Genomic DNA, 17,576 nt, shown 5'->3' with positions numbered 1-17,576 from the left:
AAAAAAAATACTACTGGTTTTACTGGTTTTGTTACTTTGATACAGGCTGTAATATATGTACAGTCAAACATTTGTACATGCTCAGAAGTGGGCTGAGGCATGAGCGAACTGAGCCACTGCTGGCACCCAGACCATCAAGAGACCCAACCCTCCTGTTTTACTATTGGGAATGATGGTTTCAGGAGGCTTATTTAAAAGATCTGAAATTGTTTAAAAATATATTTTTTAAAACGTATATAGAAAAGATCTTCATAGCCAATAAGTTGCAATTACCCTTGATTGATTTAGACCTAAACTTGGCCCAGTGTTCAAGCTGTATTAAAACACTGTTAGTGTTGACTGTAGGGTGGTGTGTTTAACCCATTGACTCCCAGATCAGAGTCTTCTTCAGGCCTCATTCACCACTGGGCCAGGCCCCGTGCACAAACTAAAGAAACCTTTTTTACTATGTTAAAATATGCAGAGACAAAATCAGGTTGTCCAAAAAGCTACACATAGATACTTAATTAATTAAAATGAGATAATTTACATTACAGCCAACAGACTTAACTTACTGAATGGACATAACCACAACAATAACCACGTCTCCTTCAATGAATACTGTATATTATTATCTTTCTTGTAGTTTCTGCCTCTGGGGTCAGGCTGTATTTCACTTTCTGTGGAGGAATGCAGCCATACAAACAAGCTGTGTGGTTATGAGAGCAAATTCGGGACTTCAGTAAGACACAACTAAGATAATAAAGAATACAGTTAATGATTTAAAGTAAATATAAAAAATAGCCTCTTAAGTTGTCCTTAAATGACTAAAACCTGATTGACAGATTTTATTTTGGGCCACGATAAGATGCAGCATTTTTTTTGTTGCTGGTTCACAGACTTGCTAAGCAGGTCGAGCCACTCTGTGAGCAAAAAATGTGGAAACGCAAACACTTACTGCTCTGCTCCTCCCATCTCTTACTCCTTGTCAGAACTGTGTGTGAAGGTATTGACCGAGTCTCGTGAAGTGGAGCAGGAAGGTAGGAACTAGAATGAGAACCAGCGCAGGAACGTGTGAACCTGTTGTGTATTACTACAAAAAAACAAAAAAAAAAGAGAGAGATTATATTTAATTTTTATCATTTGCAACACGTGACAAGTTAGAGGAACAAATTTACTATGATTCAGCAAACATTTTTTATAGTTCTCTTAATCTGGAACTTTTCATAATACATTGTTATGTGAGCATGCCTGAAAAGAACAACAACCCACACAGGAATGTGAGATACGTTTTGCATAAATGTATGAACTCTATATGTATGAACTCTTACATGTTATTATGCTTTGCTGTTAAATGCCAAATTTAAAAAATATGGAAATTGAAGGCCAACGATTCAATATTTGGTACTTCTATGGTTCAATAATAAACAATGGACAGAAATTATCTCCTTGTTTGGTTATTATTTCTGAAAAAAAGTAAACTGAATAAAAACACATAAATAAAATAGACAATGGTTTTAAAATCTTGCTTTATTTGATGACAACTCTCACATACATAACAGAAATGAGCTCAAAACCTTTTCGAGTAATTTTCACTTTTTCATCTACATCATGATGGGAATAAACGAAAAGTAGTAAATAAATGATTGACATGATGAACTCATTCTATTGCACCAACAGCCTACATATGTATAACGTTCATTTATTTTTATTTTTTCTTCTAATTACCACCACCTGTGCTAAGGTCGATGCAGCCTAAATTAATTTATAGGCTGCAGCTTTGCTGTTGTTGTCGTTATAAACTGTCAGTAAAGGACTCTAAGTCTCTTTCAACGTTTTGTTCCTCCGAAGCTCTTTTTGTGCTCAGACAGAAAGTTCAAGACTAGATAGAGATGCATGGTAGTAGCTATCGCTCAACCTACCTTGACTGCCTTTTGACAGCTAATTGTGCATCCAACCTCTTTTTTTTAAATATAGTTTAACCAATCAGAAAAGCCAAGGGGTTGGCCATGCTGCCCGAGAAGCCAATCACAAACGAGCACAGCAGTAGATTATGCAGACCATTTGTCTTGCTGTACAGTGTGTCATGTTGGCTGTGGAGCGGCAGCGCGAATAATTGGTGTCACACCAACCGGTTTATTGTGCGCAAAAAAAAAAAATCAGATAATTTTCTGTTTTTGTAGTTATTATTTTTTTTTTCCTTTGCAGAGAAACAAGGACGTTCTTGGTTTTCAAAGCAGGTGCAGTCGCTGTCAGGACGACTACTGTTTGGTTGATGTCATCCGCGGCGGAGCTGCAGCGACCTTCAATTCTTCAACAAGACCAGGATAAACAAAGAGGGATTTAGTGTTTTTTTCTTTTTTTGGGGGGGGGGGGTCGCTTTCGCTTCTGCCGCTTTCATCAGCTGGCAGGATGGGACTCCTGCTGCATTGTCTCCTGCTGCTCGCCGTCTGCGCTCTCCCAGCCGGTGGCTTGGATTTCCAGCCGGGATCCAAAGCTCTCGGACAGCCGGTGTTCGTGAGGCGCTCCGTGGAGAAGAGAGCCGCGCAAATCGCGAAGAGGTCCCTGCCGTCGTGGCTGGGCGCACCGCACCACCACAGGATAAGGCGAAGGAGCGTCGACCAGGGCGATTCGTGCAAAAAGCACGAAGGGTATCAGAGCAAGTTAAAAGACAACACCCACAGTGTAAGTTACCATCAGAGGTCCTGTTTCAAGTCGCAGTCCGACAATTAAGCTGCGCCTAGGGAGGGAGGATAGTGCGCAGGTGCTTACCAGGTGCACGAATAGGCCTAATGTGCTGTTCATGGTAGATAAATGGAGCTTTGTTATTTATTATTTTTAATTGCTAGATGTCACACGGGTATAACTCTTATTCATAGAGAGAGAGAGAGAGAGAAGGCCAGAAGCATAAGAAAACTAGGGCCTCTAAACTATCAGGAGCACCCCAAAAAAGACTTAAATTGCTTCATAGAGATCAAAAGTTAGTATTTGTTCATCAGCAATGGCCTGTGTATGTTTTGGTAATATAAAATTACAGGCAAAGACGTATCAAATTGTAAATGCAAATCAAAACTAAAAAGGGCAGCTTTTCACTTCCTCATGCTGAATTTCAGACTGCAAGTAGAGAGGCTCGTCTTTATTGCCTCTGTGCAGTTGTATTTCCTGTAAGAATTTGGTACAGTGTAATAAAATCAAGTTAAACAACAGTCAGGCCTGCTTATGCATCCCAAAGGTTGCACTAGTACAATCTGCGACACACATTTGTTTTCCTTCTGGACCACACAGCATCCATTTGTTTTCTCTCCTGCCCCAAAAGCCAAACTGCCTGAACACTGACAGGAAATTTGAAACCAGTTGAAATCCTTGTGACTGACGATGTGTTGGTTATTTTGTAATTAAAAGCTGTGCTTGTGCTGGGGTAGTTGAAGCACTTCAGAAGCAGGGACTGATGTTATGTAGCAGAGACGGAAACAAACAAACCAAAAAAAAAACTAACCAGGAAGACCAGCTCATAAATCTATTCTTCAAAAACAAAACCAAAGACTAAATAAGAACCATGTGCTGCTTATTTGCCTGGCTCACCGGTGCCATGTGATCAACTTTTGCATGGTGTACTTTGTATACTTGGCTCCAGTAATCTCGAGGCCGAGAGAGTTCCTCGAGGCTCAGCCTTGTCTTTCCGCAGAGGTTACCATGCAGGTCCCTCCGGCACCGGCCTGCTTTCAGCATGAGCAGCTCTCAGCACACTGTGTGATGAGTAATGGGCCCACTAATTGTTGTTTAAGAAATGAATCTTGAAGAGGCAGCAGGTCTATGTTTGACAGTGAATGCAAAAGTATACTTGACAAAGGTGACACTGTCTGCCTTCTGAAAACTTTATCTGCTGCTAACCTGTGAAAATTAATAAACATTATATATATATATATATAATAGCCTAAGGTATTTTAAAATAGACGTGTTACCAGTTTCAAAGTAGTGGTCTGTTATCGGTGTACTGTTTACACTGTTCATAGTCAGTCAGCTGGGTTAAACAATGCTATCACACTTTCCTGCTCACGAACAAGGAAAAACAAAAATGACTGCTTGGAAATATTACTTGGTGAAAAACACAAAGAGGCATGATGTGGAAAAAAAAACAACTTAAAATTTACCACCCGTTTAAGTATGGCTGTTTGAAAAGCTCTGGCTGGCAGCATATCTGCTACTGGATCAGGAAGCCCAACAATTAATACCATCTTCTTACATTTATGTTAATTTATGAGGAACAAAATAGCTAAACGGTATTGGCATCTGTATTATAATTTCTTGGAAACTTGTGGTCGGTCTATGAAAATCAAAATTACGGGAAGTATTTTGGATCCATTGTTCTCAAAATGTGCTGTAAGCAGAATTGGTGGTACTTGCGCTGTGTTCAATTATACTCATGTTAAATGATGACGCATATAGTGTGTTGTAGTTGATGAGAGCTAACCAGGAACAAGTGTTGGTGGCTAAAGGTGCTGTGTGTTTCATTTAGCTCTGACGTCTGAACTTGGACATCACATGCACACGATTGCGTCAACATGTGTTGGTTACTGTCATTTTGTCCCATTTTTGCCAGCTACTGTATGTGATAAGGATGTTTACATTCATCCAATTAAGCTACTCTTCAACAATTGTTTGTTCTCTTTTTTCCAGTACACACTGAACGACCTGAGTGGCTCCGTGTCACTGGCCTGGGTTGGAGATGGCACCGGGGTGAGTGTTGTACGCATCAGGACATGATCGAGTCAGATATGTTTGGTTCAGTCTGCAGGCAAATATGTGAATGTATTTTTTTTTTTTTGTCGCGTGAGAGTTGTATGACATTACTTGTGTCTCCTTCAACCTTGGTTCTTCGCAGGTCATACTGGCTCTGACCACATTTCAGGTCCCTTTCTTCTTGTTAAGATTCGGCCAGTCCAAACTCTACCGTAGGTAGGTCTCGTAAACTCGCCTGTTAGGAAGTTGGCCTCCTGCGTGTCAGATTACGTCTCATTGTTGTTGCAACTTCTTCTCTGCCAGCGAGGACTATGGGAAGACGTTTGAGGACGTGACCAACTTGATCAACGACACCTTCATTTCAGCAGAGTTTGGCATAGCAATCGGCCCTGAGAATTCAGGCAAAGTAAGCCACATCCTCTTCCCTGCTACCACCTCATCTGGTTGTTTTTGACTTGTGCAGACTGAACCACTGAACAGCAACATTTGAACTCTGGCTTTTAGGTGATCCTGACAGCTGAAATCTCTGGAGGAGATGGGTATCGGATTTTTGTCTCCCGGGACTTTGGGAAGACTTTTACCCACCTGAACTTGCCTTTCAGTCCCATGATGCAAATCTCATACAACCCTGAGAACTCTGAAGTGCTGGCCGTCCTCAGCATGAGTGTAAGAAGTGCATGCAGAAGACTTTTAAGGAAAGAAACAAAGTTGGTTGGACAGTAGTAATGCTGAAAGCCCAATTTTTTCAGAGCATTTATGATGCGACTAAAAGGGACGTGAATTAATATCGGCTCAAAAATACTTCTATTAATCCCAAATGGAAACAAAAAGCACTGTGTTTTTCTAACTGTCCAAATTTCCTTTAAGAGTAAAAATAATTTAGGTTCTTGTTAGATGATTAGCTAATGACTGGTTAGCTCTAGCAGAGAGGCTGATGGGCTTCTAACACTACTCAAAAACTAAATGTTTCATAGCAGTGCTAAATAAACTAAATATCATTAGTGCTAATTGTTTTATTAGTTAGATTTTTTTTTTCAATGATTTTGCTAAATTACACTCAACTGTTCTTGAATATGTGGTTTCAAAAAGTAGTTTTTTGCTAACAGACCAAGTACTGGTAAGGCCTTCTGATCTCAAACTTCTGCTTAATATTCTTCTAATGCAGAAGTGATGATGATTAAACAGTTAAGGAAATGGCAAAACCTGCTCTGAACTGCTTAAAACTGAAGATTTATTTAGAATTTTTAGGAAATCTTTTTTTTAAATTTGTTCCTTTTTTCACTTCCTGTTAACCTGACTCACCGGTGAGAACTGCTTTCTGTTTTTCCAAACTTAGTCTCAAAATGTCATCTCTTATATATAGCTTGAAATCTAAGTTTGACTTTAAAAAGTATTCCATAAATAAAAACGCACTTAAAATAGATTTTTATTTATTAAAAAAAAAAAAAGAAGCTCTAGTTTTTAATTCTTATTCCAAAAAGGTTTTGGGACACCTTTAGTTTGTAATTGGTTACTTTCTAACTTGCCCATGTCTAAACTGAAACAATGTTTTTTGGTCAGACATATTAGTCATGGTTTTTCGTAATTTCATACTGTCATCTAGGGAAAAAGGCAAATGTGACACACATTTGAGAATATGTTGAAGTAGGGAGTGACTCGACTTGGAATGACCCAATTAATTTATCAGACTTAAACACCACTTTGTTTGCTTAGTGTTTATTTATTAACACGCTCTGTAGATTTATGAGTTGGTCTTTCAACTTATGTTTGAACCTCATAAAAAATTTTTTTAACTTTGAGTATATAATTATTTCCTTTCTCAGAATGAACTTTGGCTTTCAGAAGATTTTGGACGCAACTGGAAGAAGATCCCCGACACGGTGTGCCTTTTTAAATGGTGAGAGACGGCTGATGCTGAACTCATTTTATATCCACTATAGTTTTATGCGTGGAGAAGCTTTTACAATCTGCAGTACTGTTCTTTCATTTTAGACTGTAAAAAAGCTTCAGCATAGGAAGACAGTTTAGTTCCTCCTCTCTCTGCTGTGGTTTGAGGTGAATAAAACAAATATTTTCAAACCATAGATTAAATGTGGTCGACGCATGGTGAATGTGCTGCAGTTATTCTCATGCGTTAAGTCAGACGGATTCAACTCTAATCTGAAATGAACTAAATGGTTTGCATCAGCCGCCAAACATGCAGTAAAACTAGATTGCTCGGCTGGTGCCAAGCCCTTCTGGAGTCCAGGGTTGTTTTGAAGCGCATTTCCTTTTGCTTATCACTCTGCAACCTTTTGTAGCATTTTAGTTTCAGTTTTAAGGCTGCAATGACTCGCCTGACGTGTGGAAAACAGCGTTCGCAGGAGCTGTTTTTCTGGGGCAGAAGCTTTTCCTTTTTGATCAGAAATGACAAGCCTGAGCTGAGAGTAAGAAAATTCCAGCCAGATGATCCATTTTGCAAACAAATATAGACAAAAATGTCAGTCTTTTTATGTACAAAGTTGGAAAAGATCTATCCTGAAGCTGTAATTTCCGGAAAACTGTGTTCTGCAAAGCATAGTTTTATAGGAATGAATGCATTAGCATAACAAACAAAAAAAAGTATCATCCCATAATATCCAACAAAATGCTTAGTGGTTGTAATGTGACAACATATTAAAAAGTTAAATTGGTTTGAACATTCAGTTTATCAAACTTCAATGTAGGTGATGTCTAGACATTTTGCTCAGTCCAAAAATTGCTTTATTTTACATATCTATAATTATTAATCAATCGCTTAAGACTTTCAGCTGTGTGTTTTATTTATAACGGCGGAGAAATAAGTGAAACAAAGTAACTTTTTCCCCACTCTGACTTTTTAACTCGTAACATGAGGAACAGAGCTGTCTATAACTTTTCCTCATAGCCTCTTACCATCTCTCCTTTTGTCTCCATTTCCATGTAGGGGAAGAAAAAATACCATCTTCTTCACAAGCAGCCAAAATGGATCCTGCAGTAAGTGATTACTCCCCAAGCAAAACTGAAACATGCTGGGCTCCAGCATTTCACTCCTCCTCCAGCTTTTCTTTTCATACTTTGATGTGGCTGAGCTACGTGTAGTTAAAAGTATCTTAGGTGTCTAGAGGACTGGATAAATGATTCCAACGATATTCTGAAATGTATCAAGGTAGTAAAAGTTAATGTCAGATGAGGCGAGGAGTTGGTCAAAAATGCTACATGCTCTGACTGTTTCACATTTCCATGTTTCTGATGATTTTAATGACCTGCCTGTATGATTCAGTTGAAAGGGGAATGCTGCAGCTAAAGAGAACCACAGACTTGGGTAAAACCATCAAGACTGTTGCCAGCAAGATCTTCTCTTTTGGCCTGGGTGGACGCTTCCTCTTTGCTTCAGTAATGACGGGAAAGGTCAGTCTAAAAGAGAATTTATCCAAGGCTGTGTGATTAAAACATCAGACGAGGCCTTTAGTTGTTCAGGTTGGTAAGAAAATTCATTCTTCAGGCATTTCCACATCTAGATGGAAACGAGAAGTTACTGACGTAAAATGCCAATATTGCGCATGAGGAAGTGTGACACTTCTCACATAAACTGGATAGAGAAATGTACATTACAAAGTGCTTTTTTAAAAATGTCTTTCGCCATTTGATGTGTTTATCAGAAGCTGAAGAATTTTTCACACGTTCCTTAGAAACTGGGGAAAAAAAACTTAAAAACTTTAGAAAGTCTTATTGATTCCCTCCTCCCCCAAACTCTTCCTTTTGTTTTCATTCTTCAACAAAAAAAGTCAGTAAGTTTTCCTTCAGAAAAATGGAGTTGATGTTGTTTTTCCGAACGTAACATTAACACTGATGCTGTCAGCATTTATGTGATCCAAACTAGAGTTTCTACGTTTTAAATAAATGCTCTTTAAATGAGCTTCTCTCTGACCTGAACTCCTTTTGCTTCCCCGTCCATGCAGGGCACTATGAGGGTGATCCATGTGTCCGTGGACCAGGGAGAGAACTGGAACATGGCTCAGCTCCCTCCGGTCGGCCATGAGCAGTTCTACTCCATCCTGGCAGCAAATGACGATATGGTCTTCATGCACGTTGACGAGCCTGGAGGTCAGAGCAAGCAGTAAACTCAGATGTTTGATAAAACAGTATTGGTATGCAGCTGTTGCAGACATGGGTATGTTTGATAATGGCGCAAGGGAATTATTTTTGTAAGATGTTTACATAGCGAAAAAAAAAAAACATTCAAATTGGTTACCTCGGTTATCCGGTTTTGCACGTGCGAAGCTTTGCCTGTGGTATTGATCGTCAAATTTGATAACATGCTCATATCAGCTTTAGCTTACACCAGCAGACCATGTAGCGGTTTCTTGTCATTTTTGACACTTTCAGGACTTTCATTAGCAACCTACGTTTTCATCCGATCCCTATAATACCTTTTGGGCTGATGCCATTTAGATTTTCCTGCAGGTCTGATTTTGGTGCCTACATTCTCCAGTTGTGTAACACAACCCTATTGTGTTTATTTTTAGATCCTCATCAGGTCCCGTGTGATCTTATTTTACAGATACTGGTTTTGGTACAATTTATGTCTCGGATGATCGAGGCACGGTCTACTCCAAGTCACTGGAGCGCCACCTTTATACGACGACGGGGGGCGACACTGACTTCACCAATGTCACTTCCCTGAGAGGAGTCTTCATCACCAGTGTGCTGGCAGAAGGTACCTTATGTTTCTGAGTATGCAGTTGCTGGAATAACTTGCACCCGTCTTGCACGCATTCACATTTTCTCACAAACAAATTTTGAGGGATAACTGTGAAGTGGAAGAACAAAAAATGCGAACAAATACTTTGTAGAAGCACCGTTCGGTGTAGACGGAACTGCAGGCATTTTGCGTTATGTCTCCACCACATTTCCAAATTTCGAGGTAGAAACATTGCTTATCCTTTCTTGTGAAATGGTTCATATTGGATTGTTTTAACTCAAGCTAATCCTCCAATCAACTCTAGCAACCATGTAGTCCTGCATACTTGTAGCTTTTAGCTTTGGTCTGTCACATAAATTGCCACTCAAGTTTGTAGCTATAATATCACAAAATGCTGGAAGGTTTAAAAGACTTGATGTGAATACTTCAGCAAAACACTGTGGCAGCCTTCAGATTCTTCTTAGAAACAGACTCACACACATTGCTCCTCCACTACACACCCTCAGAAGTGTGTGAAGTAAATATTTAATTAGACAGTCCCTGTTAGACCCGTTTCTCATCCCTGCTTTTGCACTGTATTGATTAGTCTGTTTATGTGTTGAATTTATTGAATCAAGCTTCTTTTTTTTTTTTTTTTTTGCCAACATTATTCCTGGCTTTCGCCCTCGGCTACCTGTAAATGTGTTCTCCTTGTGTTTTTTTTGTTTGTTTTTTTTCCAGATAAGTCCGTGCAGTCTGTGGTGTCCTTTGATCAGGGAGGAGAGTGGGTTCCCCTGCGGAAACCTGCCAACACCAAGTGTGACGCTACAGCCAAGGACCCAGACAAGGTATAATTAGACAAAGTGTTGCTGTGTTTATGTTCTCGATGTTTTTGCACATCTGCAGGTTAAGGTGTGACTCTAACCTTTGCAGCAACCGTGTGTCACTTTGGATTGTGTTTCTCTTGAATCTACAGTGCAGTCTCCACATCCATGCGGCCTACAGCATTGCTATGAAGCTGGAAGTCCCCATGCCGCCCCTGACGGAGCCAAACGCCGTGGGTCTAATCATGGCTCACGGTAATCACGTTGACCCTGCAGGACAGAAATGTTTGAAACAAACTCGATCGCTTTTGGCGCGCTGAGCATTTTTGACGCGTTTTTTTTTTTTTTTTTTTTTCAGGCAGCGTCGGGGACGCCATCTCTGTGATTAAGTCGGATGTTTATGTGTCCGATGATGGAGGCTACACCTGGATAAAGGCTCTTAATGGGCCCCATCACTACGCCATGCTGGACTCAGGAGGGCTGCTGGTGGCTGTGGAGGACAATGGCAAACCCATCAACAAAATCAAGTGAGTCGTTTAGTTTGAATGAATGCAAAGCCTGGGCTGATTTGCTTCTGCAGCTTTTGTGATTGGATAGATAAAATATTTGGCATCTCACTTATTCACCAACGAATCCCTCTCTGCAGGTTTGAAGCCTGTACTAAACAAGCCTATAATTACAGGATTGGCTACTAATTCACATGACCCGTATAAAGATCGATGCTTTGTGCGAGCGAGCTCTATCCTGCTCTTTCCTTGACTTTCTTACTTTTATTCAAAATTTTTAGCACTTTTTAACCTTTTTGTAAATCTGTCAGATTTTCCACCGACGAAGGACAGTGCTGGAGTATTTACGAATTCACCAACGAGCCAATCACGTTCACGGGGCTGGCGTCAGAGCCGGGAGCTCGCTCCATGAACGTCAGCATCTGGGGCTACAAAGATTCCCTCATCACCCAGAACTGGGTCTCCTTCACCATCGACTTCAGGGAACTCCTCACCAGAGACTGCAAGTCATGCAATTAAAGAGAATACTCCCAATTCCTAACCGCATGTTTTCAAGGATATTAACCTCTGAGTTATGATTTTTGTAGGCAGCGACGACGACTATGTGCAGTGGTTGGCCCACTCTGATGACATCAGTGACCCGACGGACGGCTGCATGCTGGGTTACAAAGAGACGTTCTTGCGGCTCAGAAAGGACTCGGTTTGCTGGAACGGACGTGATTACACCGTCAACACACAGCCAACTCCGTGTGCATGCACCCTGGACGACTTCTTGTGGTAAGATACAGAGAAGGAGTTTCTTGTCTTGTTCAAAGCTGAAAAGTGGTTTTGCAAATATTCACGGCTATTCCACAGTTTGTCACCTTACAGCGGCTGATGCATTTTAATAAGGTTTTTATGCAAGAGACGACAACAAAATGGTTTCTAACACGTGTGAATTAGAAGAAAGCCATGCATGGTTTTCAAAATCATTTGCAAATAAAACCTGGAAGGGCATCATGCATTGTCATTCAGTCTGCAGCACGATCCCCTGAATGAAATCCACTTTAACAGTGAATGTCCACCTAAACTGGAAACCAGGGAAGGAGTGTGTTAATCAGAAAAAAAGCATCCAAGAGGGGGAGAATCTGTGGACGGGATGACTGAGTCATGCACTCTGGTAATTTAATTAGGAGTGGCAAGGAAAATTGTTGCAATAGCACCAAATCCTGATTTCAATCCAAGCACCATGTGTGTCTAAAAACTACCACTGCATCACCCTGAACACATCGTCCCCACAGTGACAGTCAGTCAGTGTGGGAAGCATCAGGTTTTGGGAAAACTTCTCCTTAGTAAAGCGGCAAGGCCAGAGATTCTGGTTATAGCAGAATATGAATTATTGTCACACATTTCAGATTTTTTTTTTTTTATTCAAACAAAAAAAGAAAACCAGGGATTTTTTTTTTTTTTTTTTTACTAGAAAGTTGTTATATGGAAAATAATTAAAGGGTATGAATACCTTACCAATAAGAGAGTATTGATCCTGGTATCGTGTGACTCCTTGCAGTGACTTTGGATACTCGCGTAAAGAGAACAGCTCCGAGTGTGTGGAGCAGCCGGACCTGCAGGGCAAAGTGCTGGAGTTCTGCCTGCATGGCAAAGAGGAGCAACTGCAGACCAACGGGTAAGGTTTCAGATTCTGTCAAATTCGAGTTTAATTACGTCGCTAAGCTTCACTTCCTACGTGATGCATTAGCATCACGTGTGTTAGCTCTGTACTTGAGTCATTAATGTTCCAGAACTTGATTTAGCTGCTTTCTAAGTGAGTAATCTTTGTTGGTTTCTGGAAAAGTTGTTGACCAGAGTATTGGTGGGAGTTTTAGGTGATGTTGATTTTAGCTGAAGCCATACTGGGTACAAGGAGGAAGTTTGTGTTTTGAGTCAGTGCATGAAGTGACAAGTGAGAATAAGGAACCAATTGCGATGCAGAAAGAGGTGAGAGGAAACTGATGAGGGTCACAGTGAAACTTGTTGTAAGAGTGAATATTGCTCAAAGCTAAACATTTGGCGAGTTTTACTGACATACTAGTACATCTCTAATTGCTATATAGCTTAACAATTATTATTACACATTGTACTTGCAAGGAACAGCCAATAATTAAGACATGTGTACTAAGGATTTAAATTTTTTACTGTGTTCTCTTATATTGTTTTTTTGAAGTCAGTTAAAAATATTAGTTGTTTTCTTATGCACAAATCCCTGAACACCAACACTTTCATGCTGGACAACTCTAAAATAATCCGTGTTTTGGTCCTCAGGTACAGGAAAATCCCTGGAGATAAATGTGAAGGAGGACAGATGCCTCAGCGCAAAGAGATTGACCTCAGTAAGAGATGCGTCAGTGACCTCGTATCTCCAGAGTTTCAGGTTGGTGCCTCTGCGAAAACGAACCGCAATCATTTGTTTATCCGTGGTCTGGTTTTGAGTTTGCATTTCCCACATTTCTCTCCGTTTGTGTTTTCTGCAGACAGGCGGTCACTCCTCCAAGTCTGTGGCCATAGTGTTGGCAGTCGTCGTCGTAATGCTGATGAGCATCGCAGCAGGAGTGGTCTTTGTCAGGAAGTACGTCTGCGGCGGCAGGTTGGTGTTTACCGACTCATGTACCCCATAAGCCACAAGCCCAATGCATCCTCTCCTCACCCTGTAAGTCCTAACGTTTTGAATGGTTTTTGGTTTCCTGACGGTGTTTTAAATGCGTTCTGCAGGTTTTTGGTGCACAGGTACTCTGTGCTGCAGCAACACGTTGAGGACAACGCTGCAGACGGGATGGACGAGCCGCTGGACACCAACCACGCCCCCAACGGCAAAATAGAGTTTCACGATGACTCTGATGAGGTATGTCGGAAAAAACGGTTTCTCCTTAACATAACGTAAAATATCACACACACACAGTCTTCTGGTTTTCTACACTAAAAATAAGCTGGTTTCTTTCTGTATAGAATTATAAATACTGAGCAATGAAAGTAAATTAAAGAATTCATGAAGGTTTTTATTTGCAATAAGCAGAGAAGTGCATCCTTTTTGCAGGTGATGAATATGTGGAAATTTTAGCTATGGTGAATGTGTGATTTTTTTTTTTTTTTTTTTTTTTAACCATGCATCACTTCCTGAACTGTTGGCAATGTCACTGCACTATTGCAGCAGCCTTGTTTATTTGTTCCAACTGCATATAACACAAAATACAGAGTCTTATATTGTCACTGGTTTTGAAATACTTCAACAAATTTGTCCAGTTCTAATATTTCTCATTAACGGTAAAAAGCAGATTAACTTTTAAAACCCTGTTACAAAGTGTGAAAGTGTCCGCTCCTCGGTGTGCAGAGGAATTTGTAGTGGAAGTTAAACATTAGGGTGATGGCAAGGAGGCCTTCCAACCAGAAAGCATTGGAGCTTATCACTAAAGATAAATAATCAACATGCCAGCGGAAACATTTAGAAAACTGGTCGGCAATTCGGGTTTCACTGCTTTGATGCCAATAAAAGTTATGCTTGAAATCGACTCATTTTACTTTATTCCATTATTTTTTTGTTGAATTTATATAAATGTATTGTTAAACCATAGAGGAAAAAATATAAAAATGTGGTTAATTTTAAGGCTACCAAAATTTAATATAGCTACCAATCAGCATTGAGGATTCGGGATATTTGCAATTAGGCAACAGTGAGCATTGATTATAACTCTTTTATCTCATAAGTAAACACATGACATTGTGATGATTTCTATAACAATTGAAAAAGTGCAATTTTTTTTTTTTATCAAAGTAAAATTAGGATTATATTTGTTCAAAATCAGATCATTACTTGTTTTAGTCAAACTACTGGCTGGAAAATTGCTCTGTTTCTATGCCAACATTTAAACTGTCATTACTTTTAACATGAGCGCTCCATCAAACGATCCCTCAGCTGTATTTGTTTGGCTGGAACACTGAGGCCAGTGTTTCACTGCTTTGATGCGAGTAAACATGTAGTAACCCGACGCGGACATTACCTCACCCAGACTCGACACTGGAGCGCCGCAATACGACACCAACCTTTACAAAGGCGACACAGAAACTAGTTATCTTCACACCATGAAGGGATCTTGGAGGTTAGACACATGTATGTCACTTGTGAAACGGAGTTTGGGTGTGTTTTATGTGTACTGTGTCTTATTTACCCACAGTGTTGGTTCTGGCTTCAGTGCTCTGCTGTCTTGTGTTTGTGCAGGATCTGCTTGAATAGCAGGCACCACCTCTTGACCAAGCGAGCAACAGGTTGTCCCACAGCCAGCCGCTGTTCCTGTCACTCTCCTCTCCAGCTACTTCTTCCTTTCACCCTCTGATGTAAACTTCGGCCTCAGCGACAGAGACTCTGCTGTCATTGGCTAAGTCAAATGAATGTATGAAGGCTTCCTGAGAGCTAATGCCGCAGATGGGGAAGAACTATGAAGGAAGTCGTGATTAAGGTGTCGGTTGTACTGAGTAAGTTTTAACCTTTCAGTTATTTATTTCACTCAGTGAAGAAACGACTGAGCTGCTGAGAAAAATTGACTAGCACACTAGGAATGAAGGAAAAGTGAGTTGTATAAAGTCGTCTCTGTTTTATGGGTCCTGCCTCTTCCATCTCTTGGAAGTGCTCCTGGAAATCCTTTTTTTTTTCCACTTCTAAAGATTTGTCTTTGTTTTCATCACACTCTTTGTACATAAATACGTTTTCCTTTAACGGTTTCAGTCAGATATCAGTTTGGTGATTGCCTAAAAGGCCACAACTGGCCTCCAGCTTATATGAATTGTCACTGATGAGTTGAGTCTTAATCCCTTCTTTTATCAAAGTATTTCCCCAAATAGTTTCCATGTTTGTAGAAATTTCACCCGTTGGTGAAATCTTCCACATTTCTCTGTGTTCTTGGAGTACAAGTATGTAGATTTTTGCATTGCGGTGAAGTAATAAGAAGAGATGCACCGATCAGAGTTTTCCCGGTCAATACTGTTTCTTATTTTCCAATTTTGACTGATCCCTATTCCCCCCCCAGTTTAATGACATCACATAAGTTAGTAGATTTACTGCAGTTTTATTTAAGAGGTGGAAATATTGAATCCAACAAAAAAATAAAGAAATTATATTATCTACATTTAAGCATATTTTACTTTTATTTCTCATTTTTAGTAAAGACATTACGCTGAATGATTTTGGCTGATGTATTCATTGGCCGTAAATTATGGGAATTCTTAGATTTGACGCATTTAACAGGTAGAAAATCATGTTTTTTTTTCAGTATCTGCTTTACGAATCACAAATCGGAGCGTCGGCCCGATTCTGGTCTCTTGCTGATTGATCGATGCATCTCTATGAGGTTTGATAGCAATAACCTGTGAAGATTTTGTATATTTAAGACATCGTCCATGCATGACAGAATATCTCTTAGAGTTGTCTTGTTCGTCCGAGCAAAAGAAGCATCAACGTCCAGGATGTGATTGAAGCTCAGGCTGCAGTTCTAACTACTGAAAGCACAAAAAGCCCCCTTGTATGTTCGGCATTTGTCGATCACTTTTTCCTAAACGAGACCTGTTGTAACGGTAGTGATCGCTGTAATCCTATATACCTGTGTTTGTAACAATCTCAGCAGTTTTTATACTAACTTCTACAAAATATGTGACATATCTTTTGCATTAACTAGAAAACCAAATGCATAAAAAAACAAAAACAAATTGGTGATGAAAACATAACAGCAATGCAAAGAAGGTAATTAATTGTGTAAATGTTGTAAAGCATAATTACTGCTGTAGCCTGGTAGGGGTTGGATGAGCTGCAATACAAATGTTGATGTTTGTTTCTGATTGCGTCTTTTACACTGTTTTATCTGTAACCGTGTCAACCACATCTCTGATTTGTCTTAAAAACATTTTCGCACAGTCTTGTTTTAAATACTTTATAGGTTTACATTATTTATGACCAGCTGGTGTAGAGTGCAGTAAATTGGATGTGGTTAAACAAGTGCCTGGTGTGATAATCTGACATGTGGCCGGCGTCCACCATCTTATTAGTTTTAACAGTTAATGTCGGTGACGACCCCAAGCTGCATTTATAACCCCGACGAAGACTCCGGGAGCAGTAAATACATCTATTTTATACAGGTTAGTGCTAAACTGCATGTAAAAAAAAATGTGAATGATACTTAAATCTAAAAAGGTTTTTAAGCAAAAAACTATTTTTGGGGGCCGATATTAAAATTGGTTCTGGCTGATACGGTTTGACAAGAAATTAAGTTCAAAAGAGAAAAAGGTTACTATGTAGCTGCATTACACTGGAAAATGAGACCTATTTAATGAAGCTTTATTGCATTGTGTTGAAGAAAACACGTTTTCCTTGCATTTTCGAACTGATGTATCGATTTTAAAGAGTCTTTGTGATTGGTTGTGTAAATATTCAAGTTTGAACATTTGTAACTGCTGTTTCTCTTTTCTGTATATTGGAGGCTATTTTCTTTGGGTTTGGCAATAAAGTCATGTTCCTCTTTTTTGTGTTTACTTGTCATTTCATGTGAACACAAACTTTTAAAAATAGTTTAATGGTTTAAAATCCTGTATACTGGAATTTAAATGTTTCTAAAGTCTTAAATGCACTTTAAATTCTTTAAAGTTTTGTTGTGTCACTGTCGACAGTTGATGTAGTAGACTCCATATTGACATTATGCTCATTTAAAAACCTTATTGGAGCAGAAGTGCACACAGAAGTCAGCTACTAGTCAATGCATTGTATCTAGTTTAAGCAACAGTTGTATTTGGTTTTGGCATGCATGTCTGCATAACATGTAATGGACATTGAAA

The 17,576-nt window shown here is 39.6% G+C and overlaps 1 protein-coding gene across 2 annotated transcripts; it reads left to right on the top strand.

Moving 5' to 3' along the window:
- Nucleotides 1-2,025: 2,025 nt before the first annotated feature.
- sort1b (sortilin 1b) lies at nt 2,026-15,332 on the top strand. 2 transcript variants are annotated; one of them, XM_015030946.1, is made up of 20 exons: nt 2,026-2,664; nt 4,657-4,716; nt 4,862-4,935; nt 5,023-5,125; nt 5,224-5,385; nt 6,543-6,616; nt 7,664-7,713; nt 8,000-8,127; nt 8,679-8,823; nt 9,281-9,436; nt 10,142-10,248; nt 10,377-10,479; nt 10,583-10,751; nt 11,042-11,232; nt 11,318-11,507; nt 12,277-12,393; nt 13,029-13,137; nt 13,238-13,350; nt 13,476-13,605; nt 14,977-15,332. In XM_015030946.1, the coding sequence occupies exons 1-20, from the start codon at nt 2,392-2,394 to the stop codon at nt 14,989-14,991; spliced, it is 2,469 nt and encodes an 822-aa protein (XP_014886432.1). In that variant the 5' UTR covers nt 2,026-2,391; the 3' UTR covers nt 14,992-15,332. The 2 variants fall into 2 exon arrangements, with proteins under 2 accessions (XP_014886432.1, XP_014886431.1); XM_015030945.1 differs by having other exon boundaries at nt 2,027-2,664; nt 11,042-11,236; nt 11,322-11,507.
- The last annotated feature ends 2,244 nt before the right edge of the window (nt 15,333-17,576 follow it).

This window comes from Poecilia latipinna, unplaced genomic scaffold, assembly GCF_001443285.1.
Source record: "Poecilia latipinna isolate Pla-1442-1.1 unplaced genomic scaffold, P_latipinna-1.0 Scaffold196, whole genome shotgun sequence".
NCBI classification, from domain to species: domain Eukaryota; kingdom Metazoa; phylum Chordata; class Actinopteri; order Cyprinodontiformes; family Poeciliidae; genus Poecilia; species Poecilia latipinna.
The sequence above is the reverse complement of the archived record's forward strand: the minus strand, read 5'-3'. Positions and strand labels throughout refer to the sequence as shown.